Consider the following 16,684-nt stretch of genomic DNA (forward strand, 5'->3'; position numbering starts at 1 on the left):
CCACGGCAGCAGGGCTTAGCCTCTTTATGTCCTCTATTTCGTTATTTATATTACTCCATAAAGGAGGTCTTGGTCCGTCCACAACTGCAGCTCAGTACAGCAGTTTGGTTTGGAAATAAGCCTGAAAAAATTTGTCTTCTAAAACCCAGTAGTGAGACAACTTGGCACAGAGCAATGCAATGAAATGGACATCCCAAAGCTGTTCTCATTCAATATTTTTTCATTTATATAGCAAATTTTGTAACAGTTGTTCTTTGTTGATTTCAGGCAGCAAACTCCAATTTCAGGATGACTATCTAGTACCAAAATTCCTCCCATATTAAATGTTTTTGCATTAGATTTCAAGAACTGTGCAAATTCAAGTTTCAGGTACAGTTATATGAGCAACAGTTGTTTCACTGAAATATTTTATTTTATATACACAGCTGCAGTTCATTTAGGCAATAGAAAGGTCACAAATACTCTTACTGACACTTGATTTGACACATTTACTTTGATAGAAACCAAACACTACAAAAAGGAAGAATAATAGTCATTAAGAACACATTTAAAGTAAGATTATAATTACAACAAAATTACAAATGATATAAATATTTTATTCTTTCTAATCCTTATGCATTCAACATTTCTAATCTTAGGAGGATTGTTATGGCAGAAGAGGATGGCTTTTAAATTTAGTTTGTTCTTATTAGCATGGACAGTATCATCCAAAACTATCTAAATATAGACACTATAAACGAAATTCTGAGTCTGATTATGAATTAACTAGAGTAGAAGAACTGCATCATACTATCACTGGTATGGTGCAGCTCTGGCACTTGTGTTTGCAGAGATGGTGCACTTCTGAAATTCATCAGCCACATGGCAAGTTATCAACAAATGTTCTGTCCAGCTAAAGGTGCAGGTTGTAAAAGCTGATGGCAGTTCTGTGCTGCAAGGAGAGAGCCACCTCCCACTTAAACTTGCATCTCTCTCTGGAGCTGGTTACTTACTCACAATAGATGAATGCTTTATAGAAAAAGATTGAAAAAGACTCAGAGGAGATCAAAAGCCTTCCCACCTGTACCTGCACATTTCCCTGTCTCTCTATTCCCTTCTTTTTCAGTTTCTTTATTATTTCTCAGTGAAGTGTTTGTTGGTGGCATCTTATAAGAACTAGGTCCTGCATTTCTTACTTTGGATGGGAAAGGCATTGGTTCCATTTCCACTCCAATTCTGTGGACTTCTGAGAGCTCTATGAGTGTACAGAAGTGCTCCTGTTTTAAAGGGACACAAATGTTCAAGTCAGATATTACAAAGTTCTTCCCCATTTTCTAAATAGTTTGCTGTCAGAATAGATCTTTCTTATTCTCCTGTTTAAAACAATCCTTTCATTTTTGACAGAAGACCAAGTTTCCAGGTTTTACTTTTTTCCAAGTGTCTGGAAACATTTATAATCTCATCTGCAACTCTCTTTCTTCAAGAGCTTTTTGTAAATAATATGAAAATGGCAATATACCTTTAATTCTGTGAAGAAGTGCATTTCTATTCCTCTGTGATGTATGGTAAGGTATAATTTTCTTCATACTATTTTATTGGATCAGACAAATCACAGCAGACACCTTCCTCTGTTACCTACAGGTCATACATTTGCTGTAAAATATGCAGAACACTTACTCTGTTCCTTCTATTTCCAGCTATTCCTATTGATTCTGAACTTAACAAGACACCTTTATTATTCCATATAATTTCTTTCATAACTAGCAAAAAGCTGCCAGAATACACATAGCTGAAATATACTTATCTGCTCAAAAGTTAAGTGAGGTGGGTGAATAAAACTTCACATGCCTGTATTGAAGACAGATTGCAGAGAAAAAAAACAACATGGAAGATAGTGCCAAGCTCAGCAAGTTAAATGGTGGAAATAGGCCAAGAATAGCATTTGGAATTTCTGTTTTATTACATATAGAGTATACTCTTTTTTGTTAAATAAACTATAATCAGTTGGCATTTCACATAACTAATATGACACATTTTCATCACTTTTTGTATTTATCAAATAAGTACAACAAAGGAGCAAAATTCAGTAAAATTTATGAATTACACAAGCCCTCCTTTTAAACAGCATCCTTTTGGGTTGTGCTTGACGTGAAAGTTGAAATGTTTCTAGTCAAAGTTTGTTTTGATATCCTAGATTTTAACAACATGCTGCTCAAGTATCTGAATATTTAGAATTACTCTGTAATTAGGCTGCATTTCTTGACATGGGATAGATTCTTGTGGGCTGGCTTTGTGTGGCAAAGGCATGTAAGTGCAGTTTTAGAGCCTAAGCTAACTGTGAAGCATGGCTTCAGCTGACAGAAAAACAGGAAAAGCCACTGCTGCAAGGTGCCTCATGCCTTCTGAAGGTGCTGTGCTCCTATCTGAAATTCAGGCTTCCATGGCCTGAGCCACAGTTTTACACTGCACAGAGATGGCCACAATTGCTTAAATCTCCTCTTAAACAGACAACTTATTTCCCACAGAGAAAGGAGGAAGACACAAATTATTAAATTATAAAACATTGCCTTCAATTCTGTTTCATGATTAATAAATCTTATCATACATATTTAAAAATATATTTTGAAATGCTACATATGAACTGAGAATAATATTGGTTTATTTACCATCACATTGAGTTGTAATGGTTTTAAAATAAGGAAGTTTTAAATTAATTGGTGAAGCTAGCATAGCTTTTCAAATATAAATAAGTATTTTTAAACACCTTAGTGATGTTTAGATATTTTAAACTCAAATAAAGTAAAAATTGCATACTGGCAGTCATTCCTGCCCCAATGGTGCTTGCATTTCCTGCACTGTTCCATTACACTGTAGTACAAAATGCTGCTTACAGCCACACAAATGGAATTCTGGGGCAGGGGCAACATGTTCATTTGTGTGCGTGTGATGACTTTATTGCACGTGTCACATGAATCAGAGACTGCAGATACCCCAAACAAAACACTCTCTAGATGTAGACACCTAATGATTTGGAGACTCTGCAACGAACATTTTGTACTATAAGCTTTTAAAGGAAACAACTCCATCAGCTTCACTTACGAATTATTTGTGCAAAAGTACAGTATTTCATAAATAAACTTTACCCGAATATTACAGAAAAAAGCTTTGGGATACATGAAATATAAATACAGCGACAGCTGGGCTGCAAAATTAATTTAGGTATATACAGCAATACACTCCCCAGTTCTTTTCACAGATGTACATTTAACCTCCCTGAGTCCTTTTCCATACTTAGCAACGCGACGCACTCCCAGATGCTCGCTCACTAACAGCCACAGCAGCTTCAGCACTAGAGAGCAGGGTGGAAAAGAGCACTGGCTGTCATTTGCCAGGGATGTGAAGCTTACTGCACCTTGGCTTCCAGCAGCCCGCTGGCGAGCAGGGGCCCGTGGCCGCTGGCGCAGGCGCCCACGTGCCGCAGCGAGTCGGCGCCCAGGTAGGCCAGCAGCAGCTCCGTGTGCCGCACCAGCAGCTGCGTCAGGTCCTCAGCCAGGCTCTCCATACTCGAGTACCTCACCTTCTCAAAATCAAAAATGTCTTTGAGGAAGAAAAGCACTTGATCCTAATGGGGGGAAAAAGGAAGAAGGTGTTTTCAGTTAGAAGAAAGGAAAGTTTGCGATGCTAACAGCTCTTTCTTCAGCATGTTCCCTAAAAGCATCCAGTTATGTGTTATTTTGGTGCTGAGACAGCAGTGGGCTAAACCAGCCTTTGCAAAACAGTTCCAGGCTTAAAACACTCATGTGAAAGTACTTATTTCTCATAATAACTACATAATATAGTTTCTATACTATAACTATATAATACATAATATAGTTTCTTACTATTCGTAACCTTAGAAAAATGCAAATTAACAATGTAAAATGTACTAATAAATACAATCTTAATTTATTTTAATCAGAAAGAATTTTTTAAAAATTTATAAAAGTGGTAATTAAAAAGAAGTTGCAAACCTTGAAGAAGCAGCATAGGTCATAGAGGGAATTTCTAGGGCCCAAAAAGCCCCAGGCCAAAACAGGGCTGATATGTTCACATATAGCATAGAAATGTGCAAAAAATCCATCAGGCACCTGGTGATGCAAAAATTGTAGATGAAAGTTACACAGTAAATTTAATATACAGCTCTATTATTCAGCATTAAATCTTCATAAAAGCCTAACACTTCCCTCCTTAGTCTAATAAAGTCCTCCAAAGGTGAGGAGCTGTGGCACAGAGTTCTACTGAGTCCCTGCACAGAAAGGTCAGGATGCAGAAGGGGCTGAGGGGAGGCTGCAGCAGAATTCCTGGTGCTGGTGAGGAATGTGGTGCTTGAGGCAGGTAACAGGGCAGAACTGGATGTGATTTGGCTGTGGGGTCATGCAGGGAGTTGGGACTGAGAATCCCAGCACAAGCAGGTGAGATTTAAGAATGCAAAAGTCTGAGATGTGTGTGTGGGGCAGGAGGTCACCAACTGGACCTACACTAGGTGTGAAAATCTGACCTAGTGAAAAATCTGAAAATCTTTCAGTTAAGACATTTTTCTAAAAACAAGTATTAGGGCCGCAGGAGCTGAACTTCTCTAACTGGCAAACCTCTTGTCAAAATTAACAAGTCGACAGGACTAAGGGTTGATCACTCATTTATTTTGCCAAAGCTACAAAAAGAACTTCAAATTCTTAGGATATGATCAATACCTCTATTCTATATAATTTGAAGGGCAACTTACCTTCATTTGCTGTCTTTTTTGCTTCAGTACTGACCAACAACTTGAAGCCACAGCCTAATTGTAAAAAGAAAATATAAAGCAAGCCCCAAATAATTTTCCATCTCAAAAGAACTCATCTGTAGAATAATGTGTTTCTATATTCTACATTTCCAGGACATGCATTTTCTTCAGTTTCAGTCTTGTGATAACACAGTTTAAAACCATAAAACAACTGCTGATATAAATAACAAATTTATATGTAGTTCATACTTGCTATTTCAGATCCATCTTTGTAACATTTTCATTAGTTAAATTCAAATGTAATTTGGCATCCTTGACTGACATTACAGCTACCACAGTTAGCAACACTCACTGGGTGAGGACCAGTCTCATATATTAAAGTGTTCAGACTTCAGTAACTATTTTAGATATTAAGTGACATGTGAACACACTGAAATGTACTTTTTCATTTCAGCAAAAACATTCTTGCAATAGCTTCAGATTCAGCTATGGAGCTTTGTCCAAATATGGACCTGTGAAATACAATATACCAGTATCAGCACTGGGCTTTTTCCCCTCCTAGCCTCTAACTATCCTCATCTGACTCCCCTCAGTACTGCAAAGAGAGTTTAATACATACAAAGCACAATGTTACCATATAACTACAAAAATATATACATGTTATCTTTATTTGTTTCCTCTAGAGGGAATATTTCAATTGAAAAACAAAAATAGAAGGAAAACTTGCAGTTTACAGATAAAAGTGGATGAAATGAAAATAGTTTCTGTACCAGCTGACCATGGCAGTAGCCTGTGTTTCTAACAGAGGGATGAGATCTATTTGGCAAATAAACAGGCAGGTATGAAAAATAATTAATTGTAACCAACACCTGAATATCTGTATTGTATTAATTTAATTTTGCTTCCTTGCGACTTGGTCCCTTATTGCTAAATCTCTGGTCTATGAACCAAAATCTGGATCTGATGTCTAAGATGTCTGTTCTGTCTAACAGAAACTTCCCTTCTAAAATTCTACTTCTTCAGAGAAAGAGAGGACAAGTTAAAGTACTTTCTCCAATACATTCAATCAGGCCCAGACTTGTAACTTTTAAATTCCTATTATGAAAAACCTGATAATACAATCTGTTAAATTCTTTTGAGAACAATCTCAGGTACATACTCAGTACATTGTAATGTCCTACAGCTCAATTAGGGTGATAATTACACATGAATACTTACTGTTTCTTTAAAAGAGGAATTTAACCAGCGGTTATTTACTACATTCTGTATAGATATTGGCGGATTTTCTAAATCTTCAAATGAATCCATTAATATGAAGTCCAGAACAACATCATAAAAATTCAGATTTTTCACCTATATTAAATGAGAACATGATCCAAGTTACCTAGTTTTTTTTCAGCAGTGGAATTCAGCATGCACCATATTGTAATGCTGCATTAACATGCAGATTTACAATTGTTTTAATGTATATTAAAAATACTTTGTCAGTGAAGGAGAAGTTAAAAAAAATGTATGGTTTCTGGTACTAAACTGGTGAATGCCATTTCTCTAAATCAGCAATAAAAACAAGAAAGAATTGCCTTTCCCACAATTCTAAACTGTAAAAAATTATTTTTAGATCCTGTGCCATTAGTAATGGTAAAAGAACTTTTCAGAAAGGCAACTCACTCCTCTAGCAGCAAGTTCCATTTCGGTATTATCCCAGTGATCTGTTTGCTCCAAAAAATGTATCATTTCATCAAAGACATCTTCAAATTTCTTTGGATTCTGTGAAGTAAAAGCAATGAGCATCAAGCAAACGTAAAAAGAGATATGATTGATCTTCCCCAGACAGTGAATTCAGGTAGAAGTTACATAAAAAACAAAACATTGGTAAAAGAAGTTTTTTACCTTTCGTGCTTTCACAATTAAAGCAGACAAAATTTTTCTTCCACTTTCAGCAAGAAATATTCTGTTTGCTGTTTCTGAAAGAATTATCTAGAAAAGGGTTCAGAAAATATAGACAGGCTCATTCACAGGTTATACCAAGTGACCTTAAACATTTAAATCAATTTTCATGTAATTATCACCCCTAATATAGTTAGCAAGTCCCTAATAAGGCTTGAGTGCAAAGGTTCCAAAACTAATCATAAAATCATCATCTTATTTTACAATGATAAAAATGCAAAAGCAACAAGAAATTATTTAAATACAGATTCCATTATAAAAATGCTTGCACAAAGAATAACAGTCAGTTTCAACAAATCACTCCTTCCTGTTTACCTGGAAAGCTTGTCGAATGCAATGAAGCTTAGCAAGGAAGTCACTGTCTCCTAGACATTCAAACATTTCAGTCCTATGCAAAATAGAAAAGTTTTCAAAGGCCATTAAAAAAAGCAGCACAAGAATATCCATGTAAGTCTAATTGCTAGAAAAAATACCTAGTATAAGTAACTTCTAAATAGTGATTTCTAGATAGAATATTAAACTTTAATTCTTGCTTTTCCTGGAAATAATGAAATAGGCATCAATCAATACCTTAACACCCGGGAATAAATTTTGCCTTCTTCTGCCAAGTGCATGGCTTCTTCATACAAGGGGCAGTGGCAAAGGGAATCCAGACCATACGTGCTACGAATGTCTCTGTGCTCTGAAAGCTGAAAAAACATTTTTTGGAAGTTCATTAAAGAGCTTGCTGATGTCATTTTAGTAAAGATAAAACAAATTTTACAAGTTTTCCTGGTGTTTTACTGAAAGATGCATCTTTTTCTGCATCTGCTTCAAAGGTGTGACAATCATCAAGTGAACAGAACAGACACAACAGGTCATAAGACTTTGTAATTCTTAAAATCTAAAAGCTACTATTTCAAGCTTCATACGTTTTTAATTAATAAAATTAAAAAGTAAAGCTTACTTTTGTGTTTAATTTGCCTAGTTAAGTTTTTGTATTGTCTAGTTAAATAAATCTAATGGGTCTCAAAGCTGTTAAAAGAAAATAATTGCCAGAACACAAAGTACAGAATGATTGCACCATACAATTCTTTAGGAAGCTGGAAATAGTAACAGCTTCCCACCCCTGTTTTAGTTTCACTGGTAAATAAGTCTGACAGTTACCAAATCACATTGTATAAACCATGAGCATTCAGTGTTTTATACTGCAGGCTCTCTAAAAGGTTTTCACTATTGGCAATGTTAATTCTATGGTTAACATAGAAATAAGTATGAACTTGTAAACATGAACATTTTTAAAGAAAGAAAAAAACAAAACCAGATTCATAAATCAAAGCACATAAATAATACGGAGAGCTCCTGCTCACAGGGTATCATATTTAATCCACAAAAGAGTGTCTAGCTACAATTTCACTACAAAGATTACCTCATATTATTAATTATAAAAAAAGTAATTCTCATGTTTACTCATCATTCCTTTTAGTTAAAGACCACAAAATTAATTCTACCGGTTTTTTTTCTTTTTTTTTGTAATTTCCTGCATGAGGCAAACAAACCTGTGTTTCTAGGCTATTAAAACTGAGCACAGAAACATCTTTAAAAATAACTCTCAAGGTAATTGAACTATGTAAAAGATTAATCTCTAAGAATGACTTTAAAAGATCATATTGAAGTATTACTTTATGCTAAACCTCCATTAAAATTTTCAAGTAAACAAATGTTGAGCAGCTTCTCCTGCTACTGGGGCCATACAGGCAAGTGTGCAGGCAAATCACCTTCCTTCAGGTATTTATGAAACTGAGTGAGACTGAATTGGAACTGGTGATTTCCACAGTTAGATGCAGGTTACCTTCATCTGCTGCCAGCATCTTTACCCATGAAGATGGCTGATCATGGCTTGTGGGGTCACAGATTAGCTCAGGGACTGATACATGGGAATTGGGTGAGGCCCTTGAATATATTTAGCTTTTTTTTTTTAAAGAAAACAATTCCTCTCATGCTAAGAGGTGAAATAAAATATCAGGAGAGAAAGGTCTAACTGTTCTTCTCCTGAGAAGATGATTTTCACTACAGATCAAAGTTCTAACAAAGAATATTTGGAAAGGGGAACAAATTCCTCCACCACTGACTTCTCCTGACATGAAAAAAGTGAAGGGGTGAAAAAGCAAACAAACCAGTAACTAAATGTTTAACTAGAAAAGGTGATTCCAGATAGTTGCACCATTAATGCTCCTGGAATCACCATGGGTTTTCTTTTGATGCTTTCTAGTGTTTAAAAATGTATTGCTATACCAGTGTTTTATATGTAGACATAAAAAACACATAGATATAACAATATATATATATGTAACATGGATTATTATGATTTAAATTATCTTGCAACCAGTGGGGCCATTCTTTGAGATTAAATAAGATGAAAGTGTGGCTATATCAACATCCTGCTTACAGTAAAACTTGTTAAAGATGATTTGTAAAGATATATCTACATTTGTAATATAGAAGAGTTCACAATTAGGAAAGTTCACAAATCATATTCAATATTTAACAAAATGCAGAGCATACAACATTTTCTAGATGAAAGCCTCCCAAGATGACATCAAAAGGAAAATGAACTCCTCATTGTAAAGGTCTCAGAGGACTTGCTACCTTTGAGGAAAAAGGTGGGCAGAAAGGTTAGTTCTCAGTTAGATGGCTCACTATAAGTACCTTATATAAATTGGCACATGTTCATGATATTTATTCAGGCACTGCTTTTTAATCCACTATATACCCCTAAGCACCACATAACTGTCCTCAACAGGCATTTGTTACTAATCTGAAGTTGCCAGAAAGCTCCAGCATCCAACATCCTGGCATCACAGGTAAGCTGGACACTTGCATCTCCCTGAGTCCTTTCCTGCCATTCTGTAGGGGTGACATCTGTGCACAGCCACTGCCACTTTGAGACTCTTGACACACCCCTAGGGATGACAAGGAGCTGTGTCACAGCTACCAACAGTGCTGGCAGCAGCCAGGAACACACTGGCTTGTGATGATGGACTGGACATGCCAGCCCCCAAGTGTCTGCTACTTCCTCTGTCAGGGAGGTAGATGGAGAAGAAAATGAAAATTCAGACAAAGAAGAGATAAAAGATGATTGACACTCTAGCAGCACTCTCATCTTGTAAGGCTTTACTTGTATCCATTCAAGGCTCAAGAAAGAGAGACCAGCTGGTGAACACCACAAGGTCATTTATGATTACCTGCAGTGGACACCTAAGATCATTACACTAAAACAACACATACATCTTCAAAACTCCAAAGCTTGCAGCTCTAACTTGTGTACAATTAGGCCTGACATGCTGCAGAGTAGCCTCTGAAAATTACAACATGGATATTGTCCAGATGCTAATCAGCTTTCTCTGGACAGTTTAGCTTTAGGGCTGTATCTGCAGCAAAGAGATGCTGAAATCATTGCTCTAAAGCATCAAACCTTTCCCACTTGTAATTATTTTTAGGTCTGGGATGCCCTGACTGCTTTGTTTTAAGGAACAGGTTCAGTACTCTTATTTGCCACTCACAAGTTGTTTCTTAATAAATAGAAAAAATTCTCAGCTGTGCATCAAGACCTTGTTGACTACCAAAATAACCACCTACATGAGTGTAACAAAAATAAACAGTGCTAGCTGTTTCAGGAATTCTTGCTTGTTTCCCCTAATAGAGAGGTCACTTTACTGGCACATTCAGCATTCCTTACATTCTAAGAAATTATGTTTACCCTATATTAAAAAAGCTGATGATGATCTCTTTAAAATATAAAGACATTCAGAGAAAAGTTTTCCTTAAAAAAAGTAAGTAGCTGCAGGATGAATGTGAAAAACGTTTGGAAGATGGAAGATATAATGCTGATTAGTAACTAAAATGTTTGAGATGGCATTTTAATAAATTGAAATTATGAAGTGGTGTGTTCCACCTAAGGCCTGGAAGAAAACAGGAAGGCTGTTACTGATAAAAAGCAGCAAAGGCTTTATTCACAAGTCAAAAAAATCTCCCAAGCTTCGGACTAAGTTAACATTTTAACAAGAAAAGCAAAGTTTGTTTGATAATAAACCTGTAGATTCAGTAACAATCAAAACATAAAAATTAGACATGATAAATGCATGTGCACTGACAAGGAAGATGCAGCAACAAAGCTCCCTGTCAGGGAGAGCAGGAAAGAGGTTCTGTTAGGAAGATGGAAAAGAAGCCAGGAAAGAGAGGGCAGAGGCTTTTATCTGGCACACTCACTGCTGCATTGTTGCCAAAGGTGGCAGCTATTTTGAACACAGTAGATGGGAAAACAAGACTATGAAAAGCATACTAACCCTCCTCAACACAAGCTGACAGCAGCCAGCCTCTAATGGGGAAGAAAATACCACTATTTATCACAGTAGCAGTATTAATAACTTAATTAGGGCAAATAGTTGTGTTTACCATCCCTTCTGCAGTGCTTCTAGAGCCTAAGTGTGTTTGAGAATAGAAGCCTCTCTGGTCATGGGGATGGCAACTGTGTCTAAATTGTATTTATAAGGATTCAGGCACATTGTAGGTATCCAGACAGGCACAACTCTGTATGAAAAATCATCAAATGAGTGATTCTCAGCACCCTCTTGATCAGCAGCCACAGCCAAGATGAAGTTTTGGCACACTCTCCTGCTATCCTGTAGAGCTCATCAAAAGGACACGTGATGCTAACCCTGCCAAACTGTCCCAGTTTTGTACAGCTCTTTCCTAAATTTTGTTCTAATATACAGCATGGCATTCTCGTTGCCTCCTGAGCAGCATCCCTATCAGTTTCCATTCAAGCATCTATCAGTGCCTTGTTTTATGAATGTTCTCTTTCCTGCAGGCAGGGAGCTAAATTTGACCTGACTGTGTGTCAGCACTGAAACATGAACACAGTTTCCAGTCTCCAAAATCAGAGTCACACAGAATACTTAGTCCTGCTCCTTGGGACAGGATGCAATGTGAAAGGAAGCCAAGGAACTGTCAACACACAGCTTGCAGCATGATGAGGCCACAAAAAATGGTGCCGTGTTCTAATTTCCTGGAAGGTGAAATTATTAATTCCAGTAGGGCATAATCACAGAGCAGTATAAACACACATGAACTTCAGATTTAAAAACTTTGCTAGACATTTCCATCAGGACATGGAGTTTAGGACAACTAAACATGGAGTTACTAGTATTGTAACTGCAATCAGGGAGCTTATGATGAAAGAGCTGCCTTATTTGCCCCTTAGATGAGATGAATCTGAAGTTGGAACAGCCTCAGACCTCTTAATCTAAATTAAAACACCCCACTGTTTCCCAAGTGCAAGAAAAAAAAATGAAGAAGTAGACAAGCAAGAGGAAGCTAGTTGACATGATCATGTCTAGAATAAAAGAATCTGGTATGTCAATTCTAATCCTGTTAAATCAAAGCAATTACTGTTCTCTACTAATAGCTGAATACATTGGGAAGTCATTACTGTTCCTTCTCACTGCCATAATGTGAAGCATTTCCCTGTCACACATTCTCCCGAGGATGAACAAAATATTAAATCAAGGTAACAGTGTTTTTGTATGAGAACACCAATTCACAGCTTTCTTTTACCCTACACCACACAAGGATGACCTGTAGATACAACTACAGAGCTACCTGACCCTGTAGTTTAAGCCTAGGGACTCCTATTTAACCCAGAACATTGATGGTGTTCTGACTTGAAAACCAAACTGCAAGTTGTTCATGTTCTATTAATCTTCAGAACTTCTGTCACCTAAGAATTTCACTAGATTCTTCAATAAAATCTGAGAAAAGAGAGTTTGTTCTATTGGCAAAGGCTAGAACAGCTGGAAAGGAAGAAAAAGTCTCCATAGCTTTGTCCTGGAAGAACAAGTTACAGAAGTGGCTTTGAGGTATCAAAATGTGGAGAATATTTTCAGGATACTTAAAGACAATTACATGTCCACTTTTGATTCCAATATTTTTTAGCAGATACTGGGACAATATAGCTTCAGGAGAGGATGATTATTCCACTAAGGTGATACATCCTGGGGTTTTCCCTTAGCTTGGTTGATTGGTTGTTTATGCCTTTTTTTTTAAGACAAGCAGCACAAACGAGCATAAGGGACTGTTCTGATCCTCACATCCTTGCAAAAGCATTAAGAAAGTTCATGGGAAAAGAAAAAAGACAAACCAGATTCAAAGTGTACAAACTATAATGGTTTACAGCTCCTCTCATGAGCTGGTAGAGTTGAAGCAAGCTTGAATTGTAGTCTTGTCCAAATTACAGCAAAGAGTAATCAGTCTCTATGGATACAATCCTCATTTGGAACGGATGCTAGGCACCACAACTTAATGAGAGTTACTAAATCAAGGTAATTGTGTTTGAAAAAACAAACCCTGCAATAGACAGTCAAAGCAATTGCAAAGAATGTGTGCGAAATTCTCTTTCTGCAACTGACTTTAGTAGCTTAGTTGTAGTGCATATATGAGAGTAATATCTGTAACAAAATGAATCTATTGAGGCCAACTGCCTCTCCTGTTTTTGGAGAAGAGTGCTATTCAAGATCACTTCAGCTCCCCAGAGACTACAGAAGGAGATACTCCTCATTCAAGTAAGTGTGTCACTGCTCATGAGCCTCTTTCAAATACTTCAAGGGAGCTGTAGCAGACTTCAGCTACAGAGGCAGGCTGCTACCCAGAGATTTCATCCCAGAGGATTACAGCAAGTTAGATGAAGTATGTTATGTTGTCAAGGAAGCTTCCCATGTGGCCAGTCAGAAGGCTCCCTGGCAGTCCCACTCCACTCCAGGGACTGTCCCTCCCCAGTGGTGGCTGCAGGGAGCTGGGGGTCCCTGCTCCCCTCCCCACCCAGCCAGACAAGCTCAGCCCAGGGCTCCCAGAACAGCCCCAGACCTCTGGCTCCTCCTAAGTCATTTAATCACGGTGCAACAACAGAGTAACAGCTCCAACTGCTGCCTTCATATTGTGCATGGGACATGCTCAAACAGGTAGCTGTCAATTTCTTACCATTTCCTCTCAAAAAACCCCCTCCAGGTCTAAACATACAAAGCCTTCTTCATACATCTTTATAGTATGGTAAAGAATAAGAAAAAGAAGCAAAAAATATAATCCATGGTGAAAGGAACTATCACAGCCTCAACTGATTGTTTCTTCATTCATCAAAATGTTATCTATTTTTCAAAAGCAATTTCTATTTAGGAGAAGTTGGGGATGCATTATGACAGTACACAAAAAAAAATCCCCAAAACAACTGGTTCAAACAAAGCCTGGAAAAGCTCTTTTTTCCCCATAAGAGAAATATAATTTTGCTTAGGATGATTAGCAAAAAATTAGGATTCCTGAGTTCACTGTTCAAATAGAGCACTAAATCTTTAAAAATGCAATCTTTAGGAGTCTTACCTCAGCTGTGGAAACAAAGGAGTCCGTGGATGCAATGCTTAATGTATCTCGAAGGCAGAAATCATCCACATTATCCTTTACAGTAATGTCTGTATTTTTATCTTTAAAATTAAAAAAAAAAAAGTTTATTAGACTATCAGAAAATTCCATTTAAGCCTTGAATATGTGTTTCATGTGTACTTTAACACAATATTTCATTTGGAAGGCAAAACATTATACTATTGTAAGAGTAAATTCTTTTATGACCTGCTAATATATATAAAGGTAACTGTGTTTTTCTGCCTTAAAAGTGGACTTTCAAATATCATCCACAATGAACTGGAAGAAGCAAAAAAGACTTGGCCAAGGTTTTTGCCTTTCTTTTATAGACTTCTGATGATCTCTCTATTTTATGATATTACTTTGCTATATTAATCCAGACCCTCGGCTAAGTTTTTCACTTTGCTGTCCTATGTAACAAATGGCTCAATGTCCTAGCCACCACTTTTATTTTTCTAAATAAAAGTCCATTAATTAAAAGAACACCACCACATTTTAGTTTCACTTGAATTTGTTTCACTTTCTACTTCTCATGCCTTTTTTCACTTGCTGGTTCTTCCAGAGAGCAAGTGAAGCTTTTAATCTTCACTGCATCCTCTTCCATCAAAAAACTTCTCCATTGAAATAACACATCCAGAAGTATTTCCTATAGTACAAGGATTCTTAAAACCTTGAAAATAACTGATATTTTTTCTTAAAATCATCTGCAATACAGTTTTGCTCAGTTCTGCTTTACTTTATTCTCAGATTTCAACTGTTGCACTTCTTGGATGATTTAGTTTCCACCGTACAGAAATACTTTCACAGGAGGATTAAATTCGTAATCAGTAAGTCAGACTTTGGCTTGATGTGACCCATCCAATGTTCCCAGTAGAGCAGATGCATTTATTTTGGGATACTTTACCTTCAGACATTACACATGTGTTCCTAAAGGTCTGTTTTATCTCCAAGAGTCAGCAGCAACCAGCTACCCAATGTCATCCAACCTGTTGCTAGGGCAATACTTCATTAAAAGCACCATTACATAGCAGAGTGGACAAATGCCAATTTACTGGGATGGTTTACTCATCACTTGAACTGCTACAAAGCCACATTTCTCAACTATTACTTTGGTGGTTGTTGTGGTTTTATTAGTTACAGACTTGTTACAGCTCAAAAACTGCATAGAACAAATATCTGTCTTTGGGAATATTCACTGGGGGAAAAAATTATTCCAAGTTTGGACAAAGATTTTACTAGAGTTAAGCAAATTGCAATCACGACTTCACCACTATTCATATGAAGTCTGATTTTTTCAGCTCATTCTTACTAGTTCTTTCTTTTGACCTCTTAAAACCAAGAGGAAAAGTACTGCAGCTTCCAAGTTGGTTGAGAAACAATCAATCACATACTGAAATCTGAAATGCTGCAACAGAAAACCAAACTGTGGTTTGTAAAGCACTAGCTTGAGGTCTGCTTAGAGTAGGTGGGTGACATGATGTTTCTTATTTCTAACTCATGCTTTGCATTAATTCTCTTCTAATATTACATTAGATGATTTTCTAATATCACTTTTTCACAAAAAAAGTTGCTGAAATTGCAATACTGTTAAACTTAGAGTAATACAGGCATCTATAGCCTGGCTGCTGATTTTTTGGCTTTCCTTTTTTCAGCCTCTCCTTTTGCCTAAGCTGTTTTTACTGTTATATATGAGTTCATGGCTCAGTAACAAGAACATATTCCCAGACTGATTCTAAATTATTTAACTCTGGATTACGTGGTTGATTACATATAAAGGGGAATAATAAAATTCATTCCACATACATTAAAAAAATGGTGTAAATGAAGAAACCACAGCCCAGAACAACACAGAATCAGGGGTTCTTCCATAGATCTTGCATTCAGCCTCTTATAGATTACATGAAGCTCTAGAGTCAATAAAATTTTGACTTAATCTATCTTTGTTGAAAAATTTATACTTCTAGGTTTTCTAATATGCCCTAGAACTATCACTAAGCCAGTATATTTTTAACATGTTAATTAGTTTAATATATATTCAAATATCTGAATATTTGAATATCTGAATACAGAATATTTGAGTGTTTTCACTCAAAGAAAATTCTCATGGGTACAGAAAAAGACACAAAACTTGCATGTTATGAGGAAGAAAAAGATTAAAAATAAGGTTGGTAATGCTTAGTGAAATGACACCTTTGGCAAGTGATACGTGCATACAAAGCACAGCCTCCCTAAAGAAAACAAAACAGCCTTGTCAGCTATTTCTGACTCTAAGACCACCACTACCCTAATGCCCTAAAACATCCTTGGCCAAGCAGGTGCTTATCAATACCCATGCTGTGAAGAGAGCACACTATTATGAAAATTCACCATGGAATTTCACTAGGGTGAAAACTAAGTTACAGCTGGAGTACATACCATGCAAGTACCAGCAGAACATTCTTAGACACAAGAACACGGATAAAAAAGAGACTGGGCAGAAAGAGACTCCTGGAATGAACAGCTGCAAGAGGAACACACCCACCAGTGCAACTGCTCACACACTCATCTCTA

The 16,684-nt window shown here is 36.8% G+C and overlaps 1 protein-coding gene across 1 annotated transcript in view; it reads right to left on the reverse strand.

Annotated features, from left to right (window-relative positions):
* Positions 1 to 468: 468 nt before the first annotated feature.
* The window catches only part of MIGA1 (mitoguardin 1), a 34,292-nt gene continuing 18,076 nt past the window's right edge, over positions 469 to 16,684 (reverse strand). Inside the window, exons 8-16 of the mRNA XM_079314120.1 lie at positions 14,096 to 14,196; positions 7,259 to 7,377; positions 7,004 to 7,076; positions 6,632 to 6,718; positions 6,410 to 6,508; positions 5,960 to 6,094; positions 4,742 to 4,795; positions 3,990 to 4,106; positions 469 to 3,601 (exon numbers count right to left, since the gene is read on the reverse strand). Of these exons, the coding sequence (XP_079170246.1) occupies positions 3,383 to 3,601; positions 3,990 to 4,106; positions 4,742 to 4,795; positions 5,960 to 6,094; positions 6,410 to 6,508; positions 6,632 to 6,718; positions 7,004 to 7,076; positions 7,259 to 7,377; positions 14,096 to 14,196 (1,004 nt within the window). The 3' untranslated portion in view covers positions 469 to 3,382. The remainder of the gene's footprint in view (positions 3,602 to 3,989; positions 4,107 to 4,741; positions 4,796 to 5,959; positions 6,095 to 6,409; positions 6,509 to 6,631; positions 6,719 to 7,003; positions 7,077 to 7,258; positions 7,378 to 14,095; positions 14,197 to 16,684) is intronic.

The sequence above is a fragment of the Erithacus rubecula genome (assembly GCF_903797595.1).
Source record: "Erithacus rubecula genome assembly, chromosome: 10".
Taxonomy (NCBI): domain Eukaryota; kingdom Metazoa; phylum Chordata; class Aves; order Passeriformes; family Muscicapidae; genus Erithacus; species Erithacus rubecula.